This window comes from Saccoglossus kowalevskii, chromosome 10 (genome assembly GCF_978046115.1).
Source record: "Saccoglossus kowalevskii chromosome 10, keSacKowa6.1, whole genome shotgun sequence".
Classification (NCBI taxonomy): domain Eukaryota; kingdom Metazoa; phylum Hemichordata; class Enteropneusta; family Harrimaniidae; genus Saccoglossus; species Saccoglossus kowalevskii.
In genome coordinates, this window is record NC_140650.1 from 30,660,649 (window position 1) to 30,680,679 (window position 20,031).

The 20,031-nt window shown below is 36.2% G+C and overlaps 1 protein-coding gene across 3 annotated transcripts in view; it reads left to right on the forward strand.

Moving 5' to 3' along the window:
- LOC100367399 (neuronal acetylcholine receptor subunit alpha-10-like) overlaps positions 1 to 20,031 on the forward strand; it is a 90,029-nt gene that overhangs the window by 37,023 nt on the left and 32,975 nt on the right. For all 3 annotated transcript variants that reach the window (XM_085504782.1, XM_078006449.2, XM_085504783.1), the window contains exon 2: positions 11,330 to 11,520. In XM_085504782.1, coding sequence (XP_085360908.1) covers positions 11,433 to 11,520 — 88 coding nt within the window. In that variant the 5' untranslated portion in view covers positions 11,330 to 11,432. The remainder of the gene's footprint in view (positions 1 to 11,329; positions 11,521 to 20,031) is intronic.

Here is a 20,031-nt window from a genome sequence, read left to right on the forward strand (position 1 = left end):
AATTCCACAACAAAGACTGTATATAAAGCGAATATTTTACCACGGTCATGGTTATGGCATGCACGTTTTTACTGGTTCTACCAGTACTTCAAGTTGTTTTCATGACTTTGTTTTCAAACCGGAAACGAGATAATGTCATACACATCTGAAAGTCATCTGATGTCGAATCATTTTTTTTTCTGAACATACGAAATTTCCAGCAGTTTAATTTTACCACTGTTGGTCAGTTACTGTTATAATGCAGTTAATGTTTACCTAGGTGTCACATGACATATATGTTTTTGACAATGAAAGTTGAAACTCATTCTATATACGTTGTTTAGTCGTGCGTCATATGTGTATCTTCGCTAGCACAGTAAAGTACGAGTAAATGTAAACCAAGACTTTTACGAACAAATTTGGGTGGGCACCCCTCGCCTCCTCCTCCGACTGACCACAAGAACGGGAAATATATACTTACTCGTAATTCATAGATCAGATGCGTGGTTAATTAATTAAATATTTTATAACCCACTTAGGGTTAAGTAAGGTAATGTCTATCATGATGTCACATACTACGTGTGAGACATGTCTCTGGTTGTCATGCATGGCGCGTAATTTATTTAAAGAATTTGAGTTGCGATAGTGGTGGTGGCAGTGGATGGGAAGTGACGTTGAAATTAGCAGTGAAGAGATAGGAATGTCGGCGGTGGCAGTGGAAAGGATGAAACGTTCGTAGTGGCAGGGGGAGAAGGAATGTTGGCGACAGCAGTGGAAAACAATGATATTGGTGCGCGGCAGTAGAGGGGGAGGGACGTCAACAGCGGCAGTATACGTTGGTTGTAATAGTTGAGGGAAATGGAAACGCGTGGTCGTTAAGCTTATCACACACAACTAGGGCTACGAATATGGATTCAATATAAACTAATTTTATTTGATATACCAATATATCTATTCACCTGTAAATTCCAACGCTGGCATTGATGTACAGAATGGTTTGGAATATCTGGTTATATATCAATCAATATATATGTTCGTATTTGTGCCTGTAATCATTTCAATCAACACATTAAAACGTGCGATACATGTCATACATATTCAGCAAAAGATATTTTGCATGTCATTTAACGGTTATATGATAGTCCGGGTTGCTCTAATTCAAAATTTATTTAGATTGTATTAAATACTGCTTAATTTTATTGGGAATGAATATTACCATGAGGACAAAATGAAATTAATATTGCGTCAATGTATTGAATGCCTTCCTGACAGAATGGCAATTTTCGTTTCAAGGGAGAACCAAATTATCTGCAATTGTGCAGCTATCACCAGATACACTCAACCAGGCTTAAAATAACTTATCTTATAATAATATTGTCGCTTGTGGGAACCGGTACATGATTGTTACATTTTTCGATGCACTAATACCAAGTGACCGAATTCAATCGCCGAGGGCGCTTTTTATAATGAGATGCTCAGTTTTGCTCAGTGACACGCTGTTACAACGTCTCAAACTCAAAACAACGTCATTGTACTTTACACTTACTATGAATAATATGAATAATTGATCTGTGTAAAAACATGTTGAGCAATTAATACTTACTTTTTGGATTTTTTAAATTGGCTTATATATAATGTAAATTTTATGGTATCATCGCGTGCCAATCATGCATATCGGAGTCTGGGGACCAACAGCCACAACAACTTGTTTGATGAAAGTATGTGTCGTGAAGAAATGTGTCAATTTTGTGAATAGATGTCAATTTTGTGAATAGACGCCAGTTTTTAAAGTTTACCTATAATACATGGACCTGCACTGGCGGATCAAGAAATTCGGTAAGGGGCGGGGGTGCGCGCTCCTGTTGACGTGGCCTCTGGGGGGGGGGGGGGCTGGGTTTGTCAATTGAGGCGCCCCCTAAATCCGCGCGTGCCCTGTTATCAGGTAAATGTCCTACGCTTTCACTTTGAACTCGTCCTCGCACGCCATAGAAAATATTGATCAAACTAATACTACTGTCTTTATCTTCCCAGTTTGACATGCACATTAGTCGTTGGATTGATTTAAATGGCAGCGAGATTTATGTTAATAACAGTGCTTTTCCCACAACCCGTGACGCTCTCCCAGTTGTAATCATGAATGAGAGTTTTGATAGTTTTGATCTGGTCGTGATATGCATTAAATATAGACTTTGACTCATTAGAGTCCCCCGCTGCGTTCTAATCATTTCAGTAATGACCTTTGTACGCGTTGATCTGCGCAACAACTTGAATAAAATGCCCTCACTTTGTTAAAGAGACTCATAACTCGCGCATGCGCGACGCACATTCCTTTAAGTGTTGTTGTAGATGTTACTGAAGTTTATTCAAACAATGTACTTACAACAAACGGTAAACAGAAAACGGTAAATTACCTGCCAAAATAACTGCACAAAAGAGCAAAAAAAGTGTATTTTTCAACCTTAAAACCGAAACCCCATGGCATGCAAATAAAAACAAACAAACAAACATTGTCTCTTACCCACCATAAAATGAGATGCTTAGCCTATTTCATATTTAGGTGAATTCCGCCATGTTTATTTCTAAGAATAGATCCATCACATAGGATTATTTATACATTTAGCGATTAGTTTAATCAATTATTGTGCCACACAGGAGATTTGCGATTATTTGAATTCCATCTGATCAATGAATACATAAATCTTTTTTCAAATACCTATCATATTCAGTCTACATTATGACTGGTATGCACACTAAAGCGGGACAAATCAACCGCTCAGTTCCGTTCCACAGCGCAGTAATTAAAAAGATTCTGAAGCTACTAGAGTGTTACTATGGTGGTTGCATATGCAGTCCATCAAACAACTAAACTGTGTTCTACACTGATACATCCCTTCTATCTCAATACGTTGTCACACGGACGGCTTCCATAATTGGAAAATTACGATAACTGAGATGATTGACGTCGCGGCATGTCGCGACACCTTTACGAGTGGTTAGACCTACACAGCTGGGATATAGAGCAATTTATCAAGTCCTTAATTGTTATGTGCTCGAACAACGGGAGATCGAATAACTAGTTATATCGTGTTTAAACGAAATATGTGTCATTTAAAACGTTCTATGGAGTACATTAACGACCCTTTTCTCACCTCTTGCAAGACGTGTGTCTATGTTATAATGATTGGCTAAATATCGCTAAGAATGAGAAGGCAAATGACTAGTACAAGTACACCAGTAAAACGATGAACTCATAAAGTTTTTGTTTTGTTTGTCGCTGAAACATACACGCGACTTTTTCAAGTCCACGTGCGTTTTACATTAAACGTTCATTGGTTGCTGGGTGGTGTAGTTATCACCGCTTCAGTTCGGTGACGTTACGTCACTCGCATCTTGTTACGGCATAACTTCCGTCATGAGTATCGGTAAACGTTTTAATAACCTATGAATCTACAGTAAATGACGGAATTGATTGTTACGTCAGGAGATAGATGTGGCACAAAAGGGCGTGAAACATACAAAACAGCGGCAGCGGCAATCACACAGGGCCTCGACAACTGCTATGACATGAATGGTATTTGTAATACAAGTGTATAGTTGGTAAAATCAGACACAACAGTTCACTCATTGCACTCCTTAAGTGTAACGTGGCGATATAACGTCAATATTAAACCCTTCAGTGCAATGTGACGATATAGCGTTGACATTGTACTCCTTTGGTGTAACGTGGCGATATAACGTCAATATTAAACCCTTCAGTGCAATGTGACGATATAGCGTTGACATTGTACTCCTTTGGTGTAACGTTGCGATATAACGTCAATATTAAACCCTTCAGTGCAATGTGACGATATAGCGTTGACATTGCACTCCTTTAGTGTGACGTGGCGATATAACGTCAATATTAAACCCTTCAGTGCAATGTGACGATATAGCGTTGACATTGCACTCCTTTAGTGTGACGTGGCGATATAACGTCAATATTAAACCCTTCAGTGCAATGTGACGATATAGCGTTGACATTGCACTCCTTTAGTGTAACGTGGCGATATAACGTCAATATTAAACCCTTCAGTGCAATGTGACGTTATAGCGTTGACATTGCACTCCTTTAGTGTAACGTGGCGATATAACGTCAATATTAAACCCTTCAGTGCAATGTGACGATATAGCGTTGACATTGCACTCCTTTAGTGTGACGTGGCGATATAACGTCAATATTAAACCCCTTCAGTGCAATGTGACGATATAGCGTTGACATTGCACTCCTTTAGTGTAACGTGGCGATATAACGTCAATATTAAACCCTTCAGTGCAATGTGACGATATAGCGTTGACATTGCACTCCTTTAGTGTGACGTGGCGATATAACGTCAATATTAAACCCTTCAGTGCAATGTGACGATATAGCGTTGACATTGCACTCCTTTAGTGTGACATGGCGATATAACGTCAATATTAAACCCTTCAGTGCAATGTGACGATATAGCGTTGACATTGCACTCCTTTAGTGTGACGTGGCGATATAACGTTAATATTAAACCCTTCAGTGCAATGTGACGATATAGCGTTGACATTGCACTCCTTTAGTGTGACGTGGCGATATAACGTCAATATTAAACCCTTCAGTGCAATGTGACGATATAGCGTTGACATTGCACTCATTTAGTGTGACGTGGCGATATAACGTCAATATTAAACCCTTCAGTGCAATGTGACGATATAGCGTTGACATTGCACTCCTTTAGTGTGACGTGGCGATATAATGTCAATATTAAACCCTTCAGTGCAATGTGACGATATAGCGTTGACATTGCACTCCTTTAGTGTAACGTGGCGATATAACGTCAATATTAAACCCTTCAGTGCAATGTGACGATATAACGTTGACATTGCACTCCTTTAGTGTGACGTGGCGATATAACGTTGATATCATTGTACTCTTTCAGTGAGAAGTGACTATATCTTCAATTTTGCGCTTTTGCATCCTGTAACGTGACGACATGATTATCATTCAAGAATAACACACTATCTGAATCACACTGTTAGAACAAAATCCCTGTGGCATGTACATCTAATTGTTTTTACAAGAAAGCGTGAATTTTGAATTATCAAATGACAGCTTCGATAAATAGAATCTAAAGCTCATGACCTTTAGTGTTCCATTTATTGAATGCCTCGAAGACTCGCAACAAATAAAATTTACTACGACTGTATAATAAATGAAACGTTGCAGGATCACTCGAGTACTGCACAATCTGACAGTTTGCCTACGGTCTTTGATGTGACAATATTACTGCCGGAATGTGCTACAATGAAGTCTATTGTAAAATGACATCAGGGACTTGACCCAAAATGCAGTAGTACTATACTCATCTAATGTTATGATTTAGTATTACTGATAACCGAGTCGTAAATTATCACGGATCAGATATCACCACAACATGTCAAAAAGTTATAAATATGTAGATGACAATGTGTTGTATTCCCAATCCAGTGTGTATCTGTGTCATATAAAAATAACCGTTATGCAAAGACATTATACTTTCTCATTACACGTAGCCGTTCTATCATTACACGTGTCCATTTTACCATTACACGTAACTATTCTCGCATGATTATGGTCCTCATTTCCTCATTACGCGTAATTGTTTTCTTAGTCTCTTTTTTTAAATCACTGGTATTATTTCAATTAAGGATGATACCAATGTTTGTAGGCCTGTTTCTTCAAACTATTTTTATTCTAAATCATCCTCCCTACGGTAGTCAATTTCCCCGGGAATAAGCGTGGGAGAAATCAACTCACAGTGTTTTAAAGTCAAAAGATAAGAAACGATGTGTTTCTGGCCTTGATCATAGAGTACAATAACGATGGAAATCGTAGAGATTGCTTTGGAAATAATTAAACATTCAACTATGAAAGGAACATATATTAAAAATGGCTAAATTAACATTTCCAAACTTATTTCAAGCTCATTCTCACACAAAATGGTCAACTATGTTCTACTACCATAATTCTCAAAGTTAATACACGAACTAAATCTAATTGTTGTTGGTATTTTGTTGATGTAAACAATTTGTTCAGATGTCCAAAGTCAATGAAACGGCGAGGATCATAAACAAATATCTAAAGTACGTCCCAGTTCGGCATTTTTCCGAGCAAATGATAGTTTCCTAATCACAAGATTGCAATGCATTCTAGGTAATCGAGGCGCGTCACGTGCGATAAGTATATTTGTATATAGTTAGGGTGTCCATAACAGTCAATAATACACTCGTCTAGCTCACTGAGTGGGCATGGGAGATAACCACACTTATGCTGAAACTATTTATGGACCTAAATATTTTCAAAACAACCAATTCAAGTGTGTTTATATCACGTAGTGATAAAAGACAGTCAAATGGTGTACCAGACAATCTCTAATCTAAACTGCCAATGTTAATTAATACACAATGACGAGCAACTAAATTCAGGGTGAGTGCAATGTGTTGTATTTTTCTCCATGATCAAGCAATATATTTGCCATGGCTGTTTAGAGTGCTTTTAGGCGCCACTAAAGTGTATCACATTTTCCCGCTGTGGTTCAGTGACATAAACAAATATTAGAACGAATAAACCAGACAAATTTAGTTTTCTGATAATAATGGATCATTGAGATTTTCTGATGGCGTCATAATCTGTTAGAATCCGTCCGCAACGTGCAATCTTATTTGAAGTTTACAAACAATGCGAGTTCAAATTGCCTGGATTACCCAGCGTTTCAAATCACACATTTTAAATTCACAAACCTGTATTTAGGTCAAATAAATGCTTGGAGTGACATTTTAGTTATTATTGTCGCAAATTTGTGATGACGTAGGTAGACAACAAATAAACGCGTTTAAGTTTGAAGTAACGTACAATAACGCGTATGTGACATTTGAATTCAACAGTCGTGTTTCTGCGTGGGTGCACGTGTGGTACCTTCGTTAGGCATGTTCATAAAATAAACCCTTCATACATTGGTCAGCGTCGCCAGTTAATGTGGGCGCATGCGCATGTGGTTGTTGACATTGGTGACGTATGTACTCATTGTTATTCATAACATACAAATGACTGTTTAGATGAACCTAACACTGTATCAGCGATTAATGTCATGCTATCTTAAAACGACAATTAAACACCCAAGCAACCAGTATCTAACGGTTTACAGAATTTATCATTGGAATTCGGTAAATCCCACTGGAACTGTTTTTCATTCATAGTAAATTATCATTGTACCGTTCAAAACAAAAATATTTTCATTGAATCCGACACTTTACATATATAACTTGTGTGACTGCAATGCGTTTAGTGGAAATGTAGGCATTATTTCGTGAGAAAACACGTGATTCATACAGGTGAAGTATTTAAATGTAGACAAGTCGTAACATGTCGTAAAATAGTGCACATTTTGCAGCATATACACAGACGCAGCTTAATTTCCTTTACACCTTGTGAATGCAACTTTGGAGTCGTACAAACCGCACAATTTAGACATTTATTCCAGACATCGGGATATGATTCACCCTACTGTGTTACAATGTATGACTTCCCGATTTTTATTTTGTCGCCATATCCTCAGATATGCCCTAGTGACATTGAATGCCCGAATCATTACAACACCTCCATATGTCCGCTTGGCGACAACTTGTTCACGGAAATCGCAAGCCTTTTAATATCGCCTACAAGCACGACATTATTTCTGTTTTAAAATTCTGAACGCGAGATTCTTTCATCTCATCACTACTTTTATTTTCCCATCAATCTTTAATGCCCGACAGTCTATGTATTCGCTAATATTTATTATTAATTGAGTGTCATGACCATTAACGTTAATGTCGCGTGTCACGTGCCTAGCCACTTCATTCATGTAATCCCAATTATTATACTTAATAACAGTGCTCATAAATACACAATTCTAGTGGAAATTTACATTTTTATTACTTCCCCCGCGGGACCCCCTTGTATTTATACAACGCCCTTTGGTTGGCTCGTTGTACAAGTTTGTAATTATCCACAGTCTTACGTCGAACGCTTCGCTTCAGTAGACAATTAAGACAACTAGTCTGGGGTTCCATCATTCAGTTTTATTATTTGAATATTACTGGTCGATATTAATGTTAATAATTATGTATATGAGCAAGGATTTGACGTTGATCTATTGGATTCACCTTTCCAACTTCATTTGCTATAAGTTGTTGTTTATTCCAGTGAACGTCTCAGAATAATGAGAGCCATAGCACCGTTATAATTCATTATTATTCACCATCTCATGTAGTTTGTACAATAATGATTACTACAGGGACTAAGGTAGAGCACTTTGACTCGCACGTCAAAACCGTCTGTTGTCTGTTTATGACAGTGATCCCAGCAGTGTTTAGATTCCTATCATGAGTTTTCTATTCTATTCAAAAAGACCGTGTGAAATAGCATAGATGTTTAGATGGAAAACCAAGTTGCGCAATCTCAATAAGGTCATGGCTGTCCAGTCATAAGACAAATAGTCGATATGTCTATTTTCCGAGAGCGCATCAGCATAAGCTTTTCGTCAGATATTTGATGCAAAAAAATATACTGATGTACACTGAGACAAAAAAGTAATTGTCATGTAAGCGTCCCACTGGCTATTGCAGGGTTCAATCCTATTTGCCTCAGTCGGTTAATGGAACCAATCGGAATAGTGATTCTTAATATCGACCTCAGTCAGGCCAATACGTGTGTTATTGGACCGCATAAGGACAATTGGATAGACTGAAGATCAACATACACACCTCTGGAAACGTCGAATATTGCGTATTCAGCAGACATATAGATATCGTCTCTCTGAAAATCCAATAGCACTATGGAAATGAGATGCAACCCCATTATCAACTTTTCTCGGCCAAGCTTGATGTACCACGTGATCATATAACGATAAAACTATGTTGAGCATGAAGGAAATGATTATCTTGTCATATTAATGCGTTGTTGTCACCGAAGACGACGTCCTTGAGTGTCCGCTTTGATACACCGACAACCTTTCGATTTTTCGCGTGTTTTCGTGAAGTCTATTTGCGTTTGCTTGCTCACGTTCAATCTCAAGGTCTTTACCACGATACGTGTCATTTGTTTATGGCTTTGTTGATAGACAACTTGATGAGTACATGTAATATACACTGATGATTGATCGGACACCCGAGCCCAGGTGAAATATGCATAGAGAAGGCAAACATACAGTTAAACTAATCATAATAAGAGCACATATACGGTGAAGTGAATTGAATTCTAGCAGTGTGCCCGTAAACATTTTTAATTTGGGCGAACCCGACACCGTATCGCAAATTCCATCGAGTAGGAAGCACACTGTGCACATTTTGTAAAAAGAAATATATTTCAGAAACGTTAAACTGTGACAAAGTTTATTCTGAATTCATAGAAATAACACATTTCTAGACTCGGGGAAAGTAACAGTACTGCTCGGGCAGTTATACTGAGATAAACAATTGAAGATGCCATATACAGGAAGACGGACATATTTGTATAGTGTGAAAGCAGAAGTTAACTATATTATACATGGCTGGTGACAGGAGAAGGAGGAGGAGGAGAAGGAGGAGGCAGCATCGTGAGAAATAGATGCACTAGCATGTTCAGTGAGGGGCTCATAGTATATGTATACAAGCCAAATTATTCCAACACTGACACTGTTTCAAATTATCGTTTAAAACAAGTAAATGATGAATTCGGTTAATTAAAAGATAATTAGGGCCTTATTTCACGTGTTCAATTCAGCAAATATTCCCCATGCCATTGGACATGGTTTGACACTAAAATATAAAAATATATAAAAATATATACACAAAAAGACTATTCTAATGCATAGACATTTTATGTGATGTATGCTTTTCGCAGTATTATATGTATGTGCAGATTATTGCAGTGTTTATTAAAAAAGTATGCGACGTAAGTGAAAGACGTTTGAGCAGCTACATCGATCTCCACACCAGCATTTTAACATGTTTGTTACATCGCATGTCGGAAACATTTTCAATACCCGGTCTCCTATCACTCGTCGCTAACGGCAGAAATGCGATTCTTCTCGCTGAAATCCAATCACAAACCCAGCTGCAGAGAACAGGCGTGGTAAACAAAAAAACAAGTCGATATTTGATTTGAAGTGTCGGTGTATAAAACGAATTGCAGCTGACAAGTGATGTGAAAGTCTGCTATTTAAAAAAATACATAAGTGTTTATGGAAACGGACAGATTGAACCAGAGTAAAGAGTTCAACACACTACAGTTAAACTGTATTTGAATAATTACTGTTGGGTGGCATCTAGGCCCACCGATTGAATAGGGTTTCTTTTGAGCAGTGCCACTGGTACAACGCAATCGAACATTCCGTAAATACTTTTTTCGGTTGTCAAACGCAGCAATAATCACCAAGATTAATAACGCGATCAAAGTGGAAGGGTTTGTCCCCGATGACCACCACACGTTTCTGTAAACACCACATCAATACTAGTTTGCGACATCTCAACTTCGTAAACACGCATCGTCATATTCTCGTAACCGTGCTACATGATCACCACATGTCACAATTTTAAATAATTGATGGATATTGTGTTATTGAATAAACTGATGGTAACAATTCCAGACTAGTGATATTCATATTTTTATAACTTCGCGTATAAATAAAATAAACTGACAGTTGATTTGATTGGCAGTATCTTTATTAATTAGGGCCAAATAATATATACTTGTGTTTCGGAAAATCACATCTACAGCGAAGTACCGTATCGCAAATTTAATATAATATATCGATTCCGTTCATCACGGAAATGGGTATTTTCAAAATGGTAACACGATTCGCAACTATTTGAGTTAATAACGTTTCTAACTTTGTTTGTTCGGCCTTTGATGCTGGTCGACCTAACATTTCGTAACCTTGTCATTTGTAATTAGTGAACACATGGACTCTTTTGAAATGATTAAATGCACCTTTGTATTTATATATTGTACCTAGAACAGAATGTTCAATTAACATGGAAATGTCGCTACAACTATACAAGGAGCTTTTACTTGTGTGGTTAATATGATGTCCAATCAATAGACCTCATATCGATGATGGATTTACCATTCTGATGGACCCTTTTATTTTTTCCCGAGGAAGCACTACACCATTTGGGTTATGAATTGTCTTGTTTTATTTGATGCAGGGTTTGACGTGACGTAACATTTGTTCAAAATAGTGGACGACTAATCATTCTTTCTAATTTGCATACAGCATACAGCGCACTCGCAGTTGCAGAGGTAACACTCCGAATAACCGTGTATCTTTCTTTTTTCCCGCAGAGACTACCCGATGTGTGCTTCGAGAGGAAATCCACTCAACATGCATATTTGCTTCTCATTTGCTTGCTAGGCGCTTCATCTACGAGGCTTATAATACACACGGATGGCGGAACACTGTCTTCCAGCGACGCACGGCACACAACCCAAGATGACTACATTTGTTGTCATGGCGATCGTTGCTACGATTTCAGGTATGCACGATTTGATACTATTTTCCCCGTTTCCGTGTCAGTTGAGAAATTCAGACATACCCTTATGTTCACCGTCGAGTATTCGATTTAAAATCAACTCCGTTCCTGTCCAGTTCACCTCGAGGCGCGGCGTTTTGTGAACTTTGGATCAGTGCACTGGAAAAATACATATCATACACAGCCAGATATACATAGCGTCTCGGTAATCATTTATTAATCAATCTTGTCGGTAGATTAATATTTGATCGGCTTTACGAACCCTATGACAGTGTCACATTGATTATTGTTGTTTGATGTAGCTGTCAGTTTTGTTGCCGGTGGTAGTAGGTTTTACGAATGTCGATAACGTTGCTGTCTATTTTATCATTTCTAACATGTATATAGCAGTAATTATTCGTCTTACTCAAGCAATTTCGTCACTGTACTTTGCAGTCAAGTCTGGAAATAAGAGTGGGTTATAAAAACATCACTCACTACTTAGCAATTATACAAAGTATGGAGAACAACTCGTTTTCAGTTACTTTTCTTTAATTAGACCCACTGTGTACTTAGAGACTTAGATAAACTCAATTGTATTCTCTCAATTATCCTGATTACATCGTTATATATCGAAAACAGAACAAATTGTAAGGAAAATATCCACTGCTGTTTTCACTAAGTTAATTTATTATGAAATTCTTAGCGTTACACTACCAACAACATGCAGACATCAAGTCTGCTCCTGCGAAGAAGACGTATACGTAGTCTTATATTGAATATACAATTCGATGCTGACTAATAATATTATATTTCTGACAAAATTAATTTTGTTTCAATGATACGAGTCATTGAATACTAATTCGGAAGTGTCAATATAATACGTCAAAGGTAACGAATCTCTACAGCGAACTAAATATATTCTTAGACTCGAGTTTCCTGATATTCACATTGTAAATTCCAAAATGCCAGGTGTTCGTCATAGCTTAAAGCTCGACAACTTTTTTTCTCAAGTTCCGCTTTACGTTCTATTAAAAAATGCAGAAAAAATATTCACTATTCGTTTACTAGAGACTCGGATCTGGATTTGAATAGAGTAGGCATATTTTGACATGGTTCGATGAGCTATCTAGTGTACAGACTGTCAGCATCACAATTTCACAGACCCATTTTATTTATTGGTCCGTTTCAATTAACTCAACTGTTATGGATTTGATTTATATTTCCCTTGCATCAATCAGCTTGACATGAAGTTATAAAAGTTGCGTTTGTTGCGTCAATAGAAATTTCGACATGAATAGCAATATCATATAATTACGTCATTGAGAATCACTCATAAATGTATACTAACTAACCCAAATGGGTTCGCTTTACTTCACTGATGACGTGTTCTGGCATTTAGGCGGCTTGACAATTAACGCTATGTCTATTCAAAGTGCGAAAACCACAGATTACTCATTATCTATTTACATACAGTTTCCCATTACTGAAGGTTTCAAATAATCTTCATTCCAGCAATTATTGGTCTAATTGAGATTTGGAAGTCAATAATCTATCTACTTCCCGTGTAGCATTGCCGCCTTTTACCTCATACACTTACTCCAGTGTCGCATATGAAAGATACCTCTATCGATCGTCGATCGTGGTTGTTAAAAGTTATGTTTTCCGATAGTTGCTATGTCAACGCAGTAAAGCTTGGTGACTATTAATCTAGAAAGTGCTCCGTAAACTGGCTTGATCCCTTTGTCGGAACATTTTTTGGCCAACTTCGACAATTAGTCAATTAGCCAAACCTGGACGTTATTGTAACATCCTACTACGAATCATTTTCATACACCATTTTCATGAATACCGTAGTACGTACATGTATACTACATGCATTTTTTAACCATCTTCAATACTATTCGATTCCGCATTTGTCAACGTTAAATCATAGATACTTAAAGATATTAAACGCAATGCGTTCAAAGCAACACAGCGTCACCTTGCGTAAATAAACAATACGACACATACGCCGCGTGGCGTGTGCGTAATATAGTATACTTAACCCAAGTGATTGTAGTCATGTTGTAAACACACCTAATTTTGAACATTTTTAATTTATTGGTAAAAAGCAATTGTAAAAAATGTAATTATCAGTATAATATCAGTTTCTCGTTGCAAATTACAAATGACTAGAAATACAACCTTCGTTAACGAAGATTACATACTGATTAAAACTCGGCACTTATGACATTATTATTTTCGTAATTGCTGCTTGTGTAGGTAATTATGTATTGCGGAGAATGTTAACTTCCATTTTACTACATGTTACTGCGTCCGACATATTGGAAAATATTAGTCACTGCCATCAAACATCATAACCATTTAGACGAGAATAACAAAGACATTTTTATCAAATAACTTTTGTGATAACTTTTTCCAATAAATCTATCACTTGGCATATCGGTACTGATGTCGCCGTCACACTCTCACACGTAAATTTATTTGGGATTAAAATACCTCAACTGAAGCTTATTTATTCATTATTAAGCGCGATTCCGTTATATAATTTTTCGAAAAAGTACTTAGTAACGCAATTTGTGAAAAGTTTGATATAAACGCTTCTTTCCATTTGATAAGGATTTGGGGGTAATTTGCAAATAAATTGCGAATTTGTCGCTTTACATCGGTTGTCCATTAGACCATGCCTTATAGATATTCGAAGTTAATCATAGGCAACGTAATATTGCTGCTGTAGACATTCAGAAGCTTAGGGACTCAGTAACTGGCATGGAGCTCTACACCAGTCAGTTTGAATTCAAAAAACATTCATCAAGAGTGTACTTATGTGCTTGATGTGTGCATGTGGTCGCCCGGGGCAACATTGTGACAATACACACAAGGTCCTAGGGCTTGGCATCATTGGCCTCGTGACAAGAGATTTACTTGTATAATGTTCAGTTATGTATTCAACGGAGAGTGAGACATGCTAACTTGTTCGTCATATACAATACAACTCGACCATGCTCCATACGAATACAGTGGGTGGGTAAGTTTGGTGCATTCGGACACGATGTTATCACATCACAACACGTAACGGCGTCCATGTCATTAATAAAACATATGAATTAAAAAAAAACTTAATAACATCAGCAGCTTAATATTTCGGTAAATCCGAGAACATACCAACATGGATGGTCAGAATCAAAAACAGGAAATTATAAAAGAGATTTGTTATCAACAAAAACCAGTGAGATTTGTTATATATACTTTGCAGGCATATTCAACGTAAGATTATCTTTTCTTGTAGTGTAACAATTATTTTACTCTGTCACAAAACCAATGATGCATTAGATTGAAAAGATAATTTATTTATAACACGTCTTTATTTCATTTGAGATTGAATTATATGGGTGAGATGTTATGGCCACATACAGCATGCATAATTATTCGAAATGGTAAAGAATTAACCTAGGTAAGAACAATTCTTACAACATGGTAATTTTGATCATTTCGCGAAATGCATTACTGTATAGAAAAATCTATGTCTATGTCTGTAATGAAACATTTAAATACGACACTTTATATAATTATACAGCATTTTACAATGTATACGATTCAGTTTTACTGTTATAATTATATTGATCGTAATATTGTCAAATACAGAAGTATACAAAGCTATATTTAATCTGGTAACGATCACAAGTAATTGAATATTTGCATAAATATACTGGTAATTTAAATAAAAATAGTAGCTTTAGGGCATAAATTAACTGTGTATACAGATATGATATATACGATATTACGTGTAGTTACTTGGGTAAATTTATGTATAATGATCAAAGACGCGATACTGGAAATATACGCTCATTTTTATATTGTAAAAAACGTAAATCGCTTAAACTACGAAATATATCAAGCGTGGCGTCCTGCAGTCGACAGAACCAAACATACCTCAAGTCATTAAGAAATAATATGACCTTATCGATGACGGTCTCTTTACTTAAATTGATGGAACAATTTGTCGTCGACAACAATCACTATAATTCAAAGGAAACATGTTACAAATAGGGATGAAATGGAATACTGACCAGATGTGGCCACACAGAATTGAATTATAGTATTCCACTGATGAAAATCATATAACAAGCTTAGTATTATCGAAGGAAATGTTGTTATCGGATTTGCATGGGATTATTTAAAGGACCACAACTACAGTAGACTAAGAGTAGTATTTATAGAATTGCTGATGAATAAAAGTGTTACTTTGAATCTACTCTATGTGTAGTTGAGTAAATGTAGCCTTACGGATATACAGCGCGGAAAGCCGAGTAACATCATTATTCACAACACAGCAATTTTATCTTTAAAAGTACTGGAAAACTCTACCATAAAATAGTCGTCTTCACATTCGCCCCGGGATAACACAGTAATTTATGGATAACCCTTAACATAGTTGCTATTTATCACCCAATGGCGGATTGTGGCTAACAACAAATTATGCACTTTAAATTTATAAATTCGTGTGCCTTCGAGCAACACATCACAATTACGACTATTTGTATATTGATTTCAAACTCAGCGATGTATGCGCGCACTACAAAGCTTTGAAACTTTAGCTTATCTATCACATCACTAAACGTACAAGCCAAAACAATGTTATGTAATGCAAGACACCGTTCCCCGTTACTTATATAAAGAAGGTGCCTTTACTACTGCTTAACAAAATAATTTCTCAAATATCACAATTATAATCTACAATTTAAAACTGAACAAGTACGTTTTTGAACGAAGCCATTAATGAACTTTTTTTAATCACCGTTACATAGCTATAAAACTTTTTTGGAAGATACAATGAGCTTGTAGTTAAATACACTAAAACTGATTATATCAGCTTGAATCAATGTCACTAATCTGTTGTACGATATATTTTGTTAACACAAAAACATGACATGTGACATGCGACGGGTACCATATGTGGATCAGGATGTGGTCACTTTTGAAACACCTGGCATCACTTCATGTGCATCTTTCTCTTACTGATTTGACTATATAGTGTAAGGTCGGTTGTTGGATTTTGTTCTTGTAGATGGTTTTGCCAATTTTTGTCAGGCATTTGTTTTGTGTTCCTAGACTTGTACATTTTCCTATATGACTTTAAAGATCGAGATTTGGTATGTTATTTTCTGTTTCCAGTTTCATATTTTTTTGAGATGTATAAAATAGTGGTTAGATTTAAATATTTTGTGTTTATTTAGTTGTGTTCAGAACAATACAATGTCAAACGGGTTGCAGGTGTTTCTGACAACATTTACCCAATTCGTCTTGGTAATTTACTGTAAGCCATGGTCCATTCTTTGAGTTTGTGTGCGGTTTGCGAAAGTATACATATAACCGATAATCATTCGGTACAGCGAAAGTTTTGAATTTGATATTTATATATTCAAATGAATTGTAATTAAACAATGAATTCGGGAAATTGTTGCATGCATTACATGAAACCCATATCGAAAACGACCATGGGAAATACTTTTAAGATCCAATCTATTCGGCCAACAGTGTTACATGTCTTTGGGTGTATGAATATGTAACCTGTATTTGTATTTGCATAAAAGGTCGAATACTGCTTGATGTCAATGGTTAACTAAAGATTTAGCTTGTTTATTTCAATATCAGAACATAAATATGACATGTGCGCACAACATTTTCAGATCGGCTAAAAGTCTACCATGATATGGTAATACAAAAAAATAGTTTGTAAGAACTATTGCCTAGCTGACCGCAAATTTAGTCAAACATATTTTATATCGCAAAATGATGTCGTACGATATAGTTACTGATAATAATTTTGCTTGTTTTCATTTTTCTTAGACCCACGATTATTCACATACACAAGGTCGTAAGATTCTCAAAATCTTGACAATTACGTTTTGGTATCTTCAATTAAAGTTGACTTTTAAGAATCGCAATATATCACTGTTTTAAATACATGACTGATGAAGTGAACACGTTGATGCTTGGATTGTAATTAGTTGTACATGATTTAATGTGAGCTTAAGCAAAACAATATGGAATGCGAATAAAGCAAATAAATATATCTATTATCGATCCAAATTTTTATTTTTATTTTGAAATAATTAGCAATTCCGAAAAAATGCCAGTAAAACACCTAATTTGCATCTATTGACCCTTCAGTTACTCTTGAAACCACTGGCTCAGGAGTAGATGATCGTACAGTCTGTTTCAGACTCGAGCATGACTAATTACTACATAGCTGCATGGTGTGAATATTTATTATAGTTTTATCAATAATTTAAATGTTTCCATAGTAATATAACAGTTTTTATGTAGTTATTTATAACGTTACATGTATTAAAAATATTAAATAATGATTATACTGAAGGCCGCCTGGAAATATGTCCATGCTTCATCGACTATATTCTTGTCTATTGCTTTGTATTTAGTCACGTAAATGTAAATGTTTTATTGATCACAGAATTAATTAACAAAAAGAATGTTATATTCTCTAAGCGAATTGAATAGAGGTAACCATCGACATGTCTACAATTAACAAAGTATATTGGCAAATCAACAGTATGTATTGTTTAGCGTAAATTATGCCGAACAGTGAGTCAAAGTATTCGACAACAGAAACTTAATCATTGTCGGTGAAGACTCACAATTCTTTAATTTCCTTTCAGTTTAGGATATTTTCGACCTTTATGACGGAAAAGCTGATTTATAGAAAAAAAAGCTACAAACCACTTCAGAGTAGAAAGGTTCTATATCGGAAATTGTATTACAGATTTCTGTATAAACTAAAAATAAGGCATCGTATTCTATGGTCCACGACTTCTGTATTGGACTACATGTTCTTTCTGAAGAAGCAATTTTCCACTATAGCACGTACACGCAAACCTTAGGGAATTTGGCTGACTGATTTGAATGGGATAGTTTTTTGTTATTTTAGTTGGAACATGGGACTTATTAACCGTAACGCAATAGCATCATTCTCTCCCAGAGTCGTAAAAGTTACGCTGCATGCACACTTTAAATTACGCACAACTTTACAGTTCCCCTGTGAGCGAAGCCAACACACACGACGATACTGGGTATGGAATGCTGATATTTATACTATTTATTGATCAACGATTAAATAGATATTTGTACAATACTATAACCATATCATGCGTCACTGCTTAATGGATTGTGTAAAATAAATGACCTACTCCAATGATTGGTTTCTTTGATCTTACCTAAACTCTGTTTTCCTCATTTAGTCACACAAGGGTGACAGCCATTTTGGATCGTTCGGTATGTTTCACGGGTCGTGTTAAACAGTCCATTACTGACTTTAGGTTGACGTGTAAACCCTAGAAAACAAGAACATGCAACTGTGGTCATTCTTAAACAGAGCTAGCATGTCACTATTTTTTCAGGTCTATGGTTGGTGACATAATATATACCACCTTATTTATCAAAAACAACTTGTGATTCACATGATCGAATGATTTATGGTGTTATTATTTCGACGTATGAAGTCAGAACCAATCTTTCACCTAAAAAGATAAAGCACAAAATCGGAAAAAAAACAAAGAACATTGTTACAGTATATTGTGAGGTTATGCTCTGTGGATGGCATTGCTTTCTCAGACACGCGCATGCTTGATGTCAGAAATGGAAACAAATGACGTCACAGACTCACTGGTAGAAGAATTGTAAATCTAGTCCTATAACGACATGCAGGTGCGACTTATATCGCCAATAAAAATGTGGTAATAGTTGACGCGTGTTGACGATTGTGTAATGAATCAACAGACACAGATAACACAAGCAAATTGAGAAGTTTCAGGCTCCCAATTATCACTTTAATGCATCTCGCGAGATTGCGTCGATTTATGATACTGATATGATCTTTCACAGCCATTATTTTTTTTCAATTTCTTTTAGCAGAAGAAAAATAGCTAAATACCATTTTGAATAAAAATAAATGTCACCGTTATTACGTTCACTGTTTGCTCGCCTTGAAGTTAAAAGTGTTTATTTCAGCATTTTGTGTCAGCTCCAATGATTGATGTGTTTACTGTCCATAACCGGTGGCACCGAAGACGAATGAAAAATAGCTACATTTTATCAATCCAATCGTAGATAAGAAAGGGTAATAATTAAGAGAAGATTCTTCAGAGATTACTTAAAATGGCAAACATAACTTTAATGGAAACGAAAGTGAGATAAGGCGAATATGAAGAATTGGGCTATAACTCTATGTGTATAAAACTAGTCTTCGACCTGCAATACAATGAAATATACGCAGTTTTTTTCAGTGAGGTAGCGTGTGATTATACGCGATCGATAAGAGCCATTCGATGTACGTCATATAATCGGTTTTGTCTTGGTACAAGCTCAGAAGTAGAACATATGTTGGATTTCGGTGTAGTTTTACCCTATATATCAGGTTGTTATAGTAGTATTGAAAATGAACGTACTTATCAGAGTAGAATATCGACATCTTAATGTACCTGTTTTCACTGAGCCACGCTCTTTTAATGATAT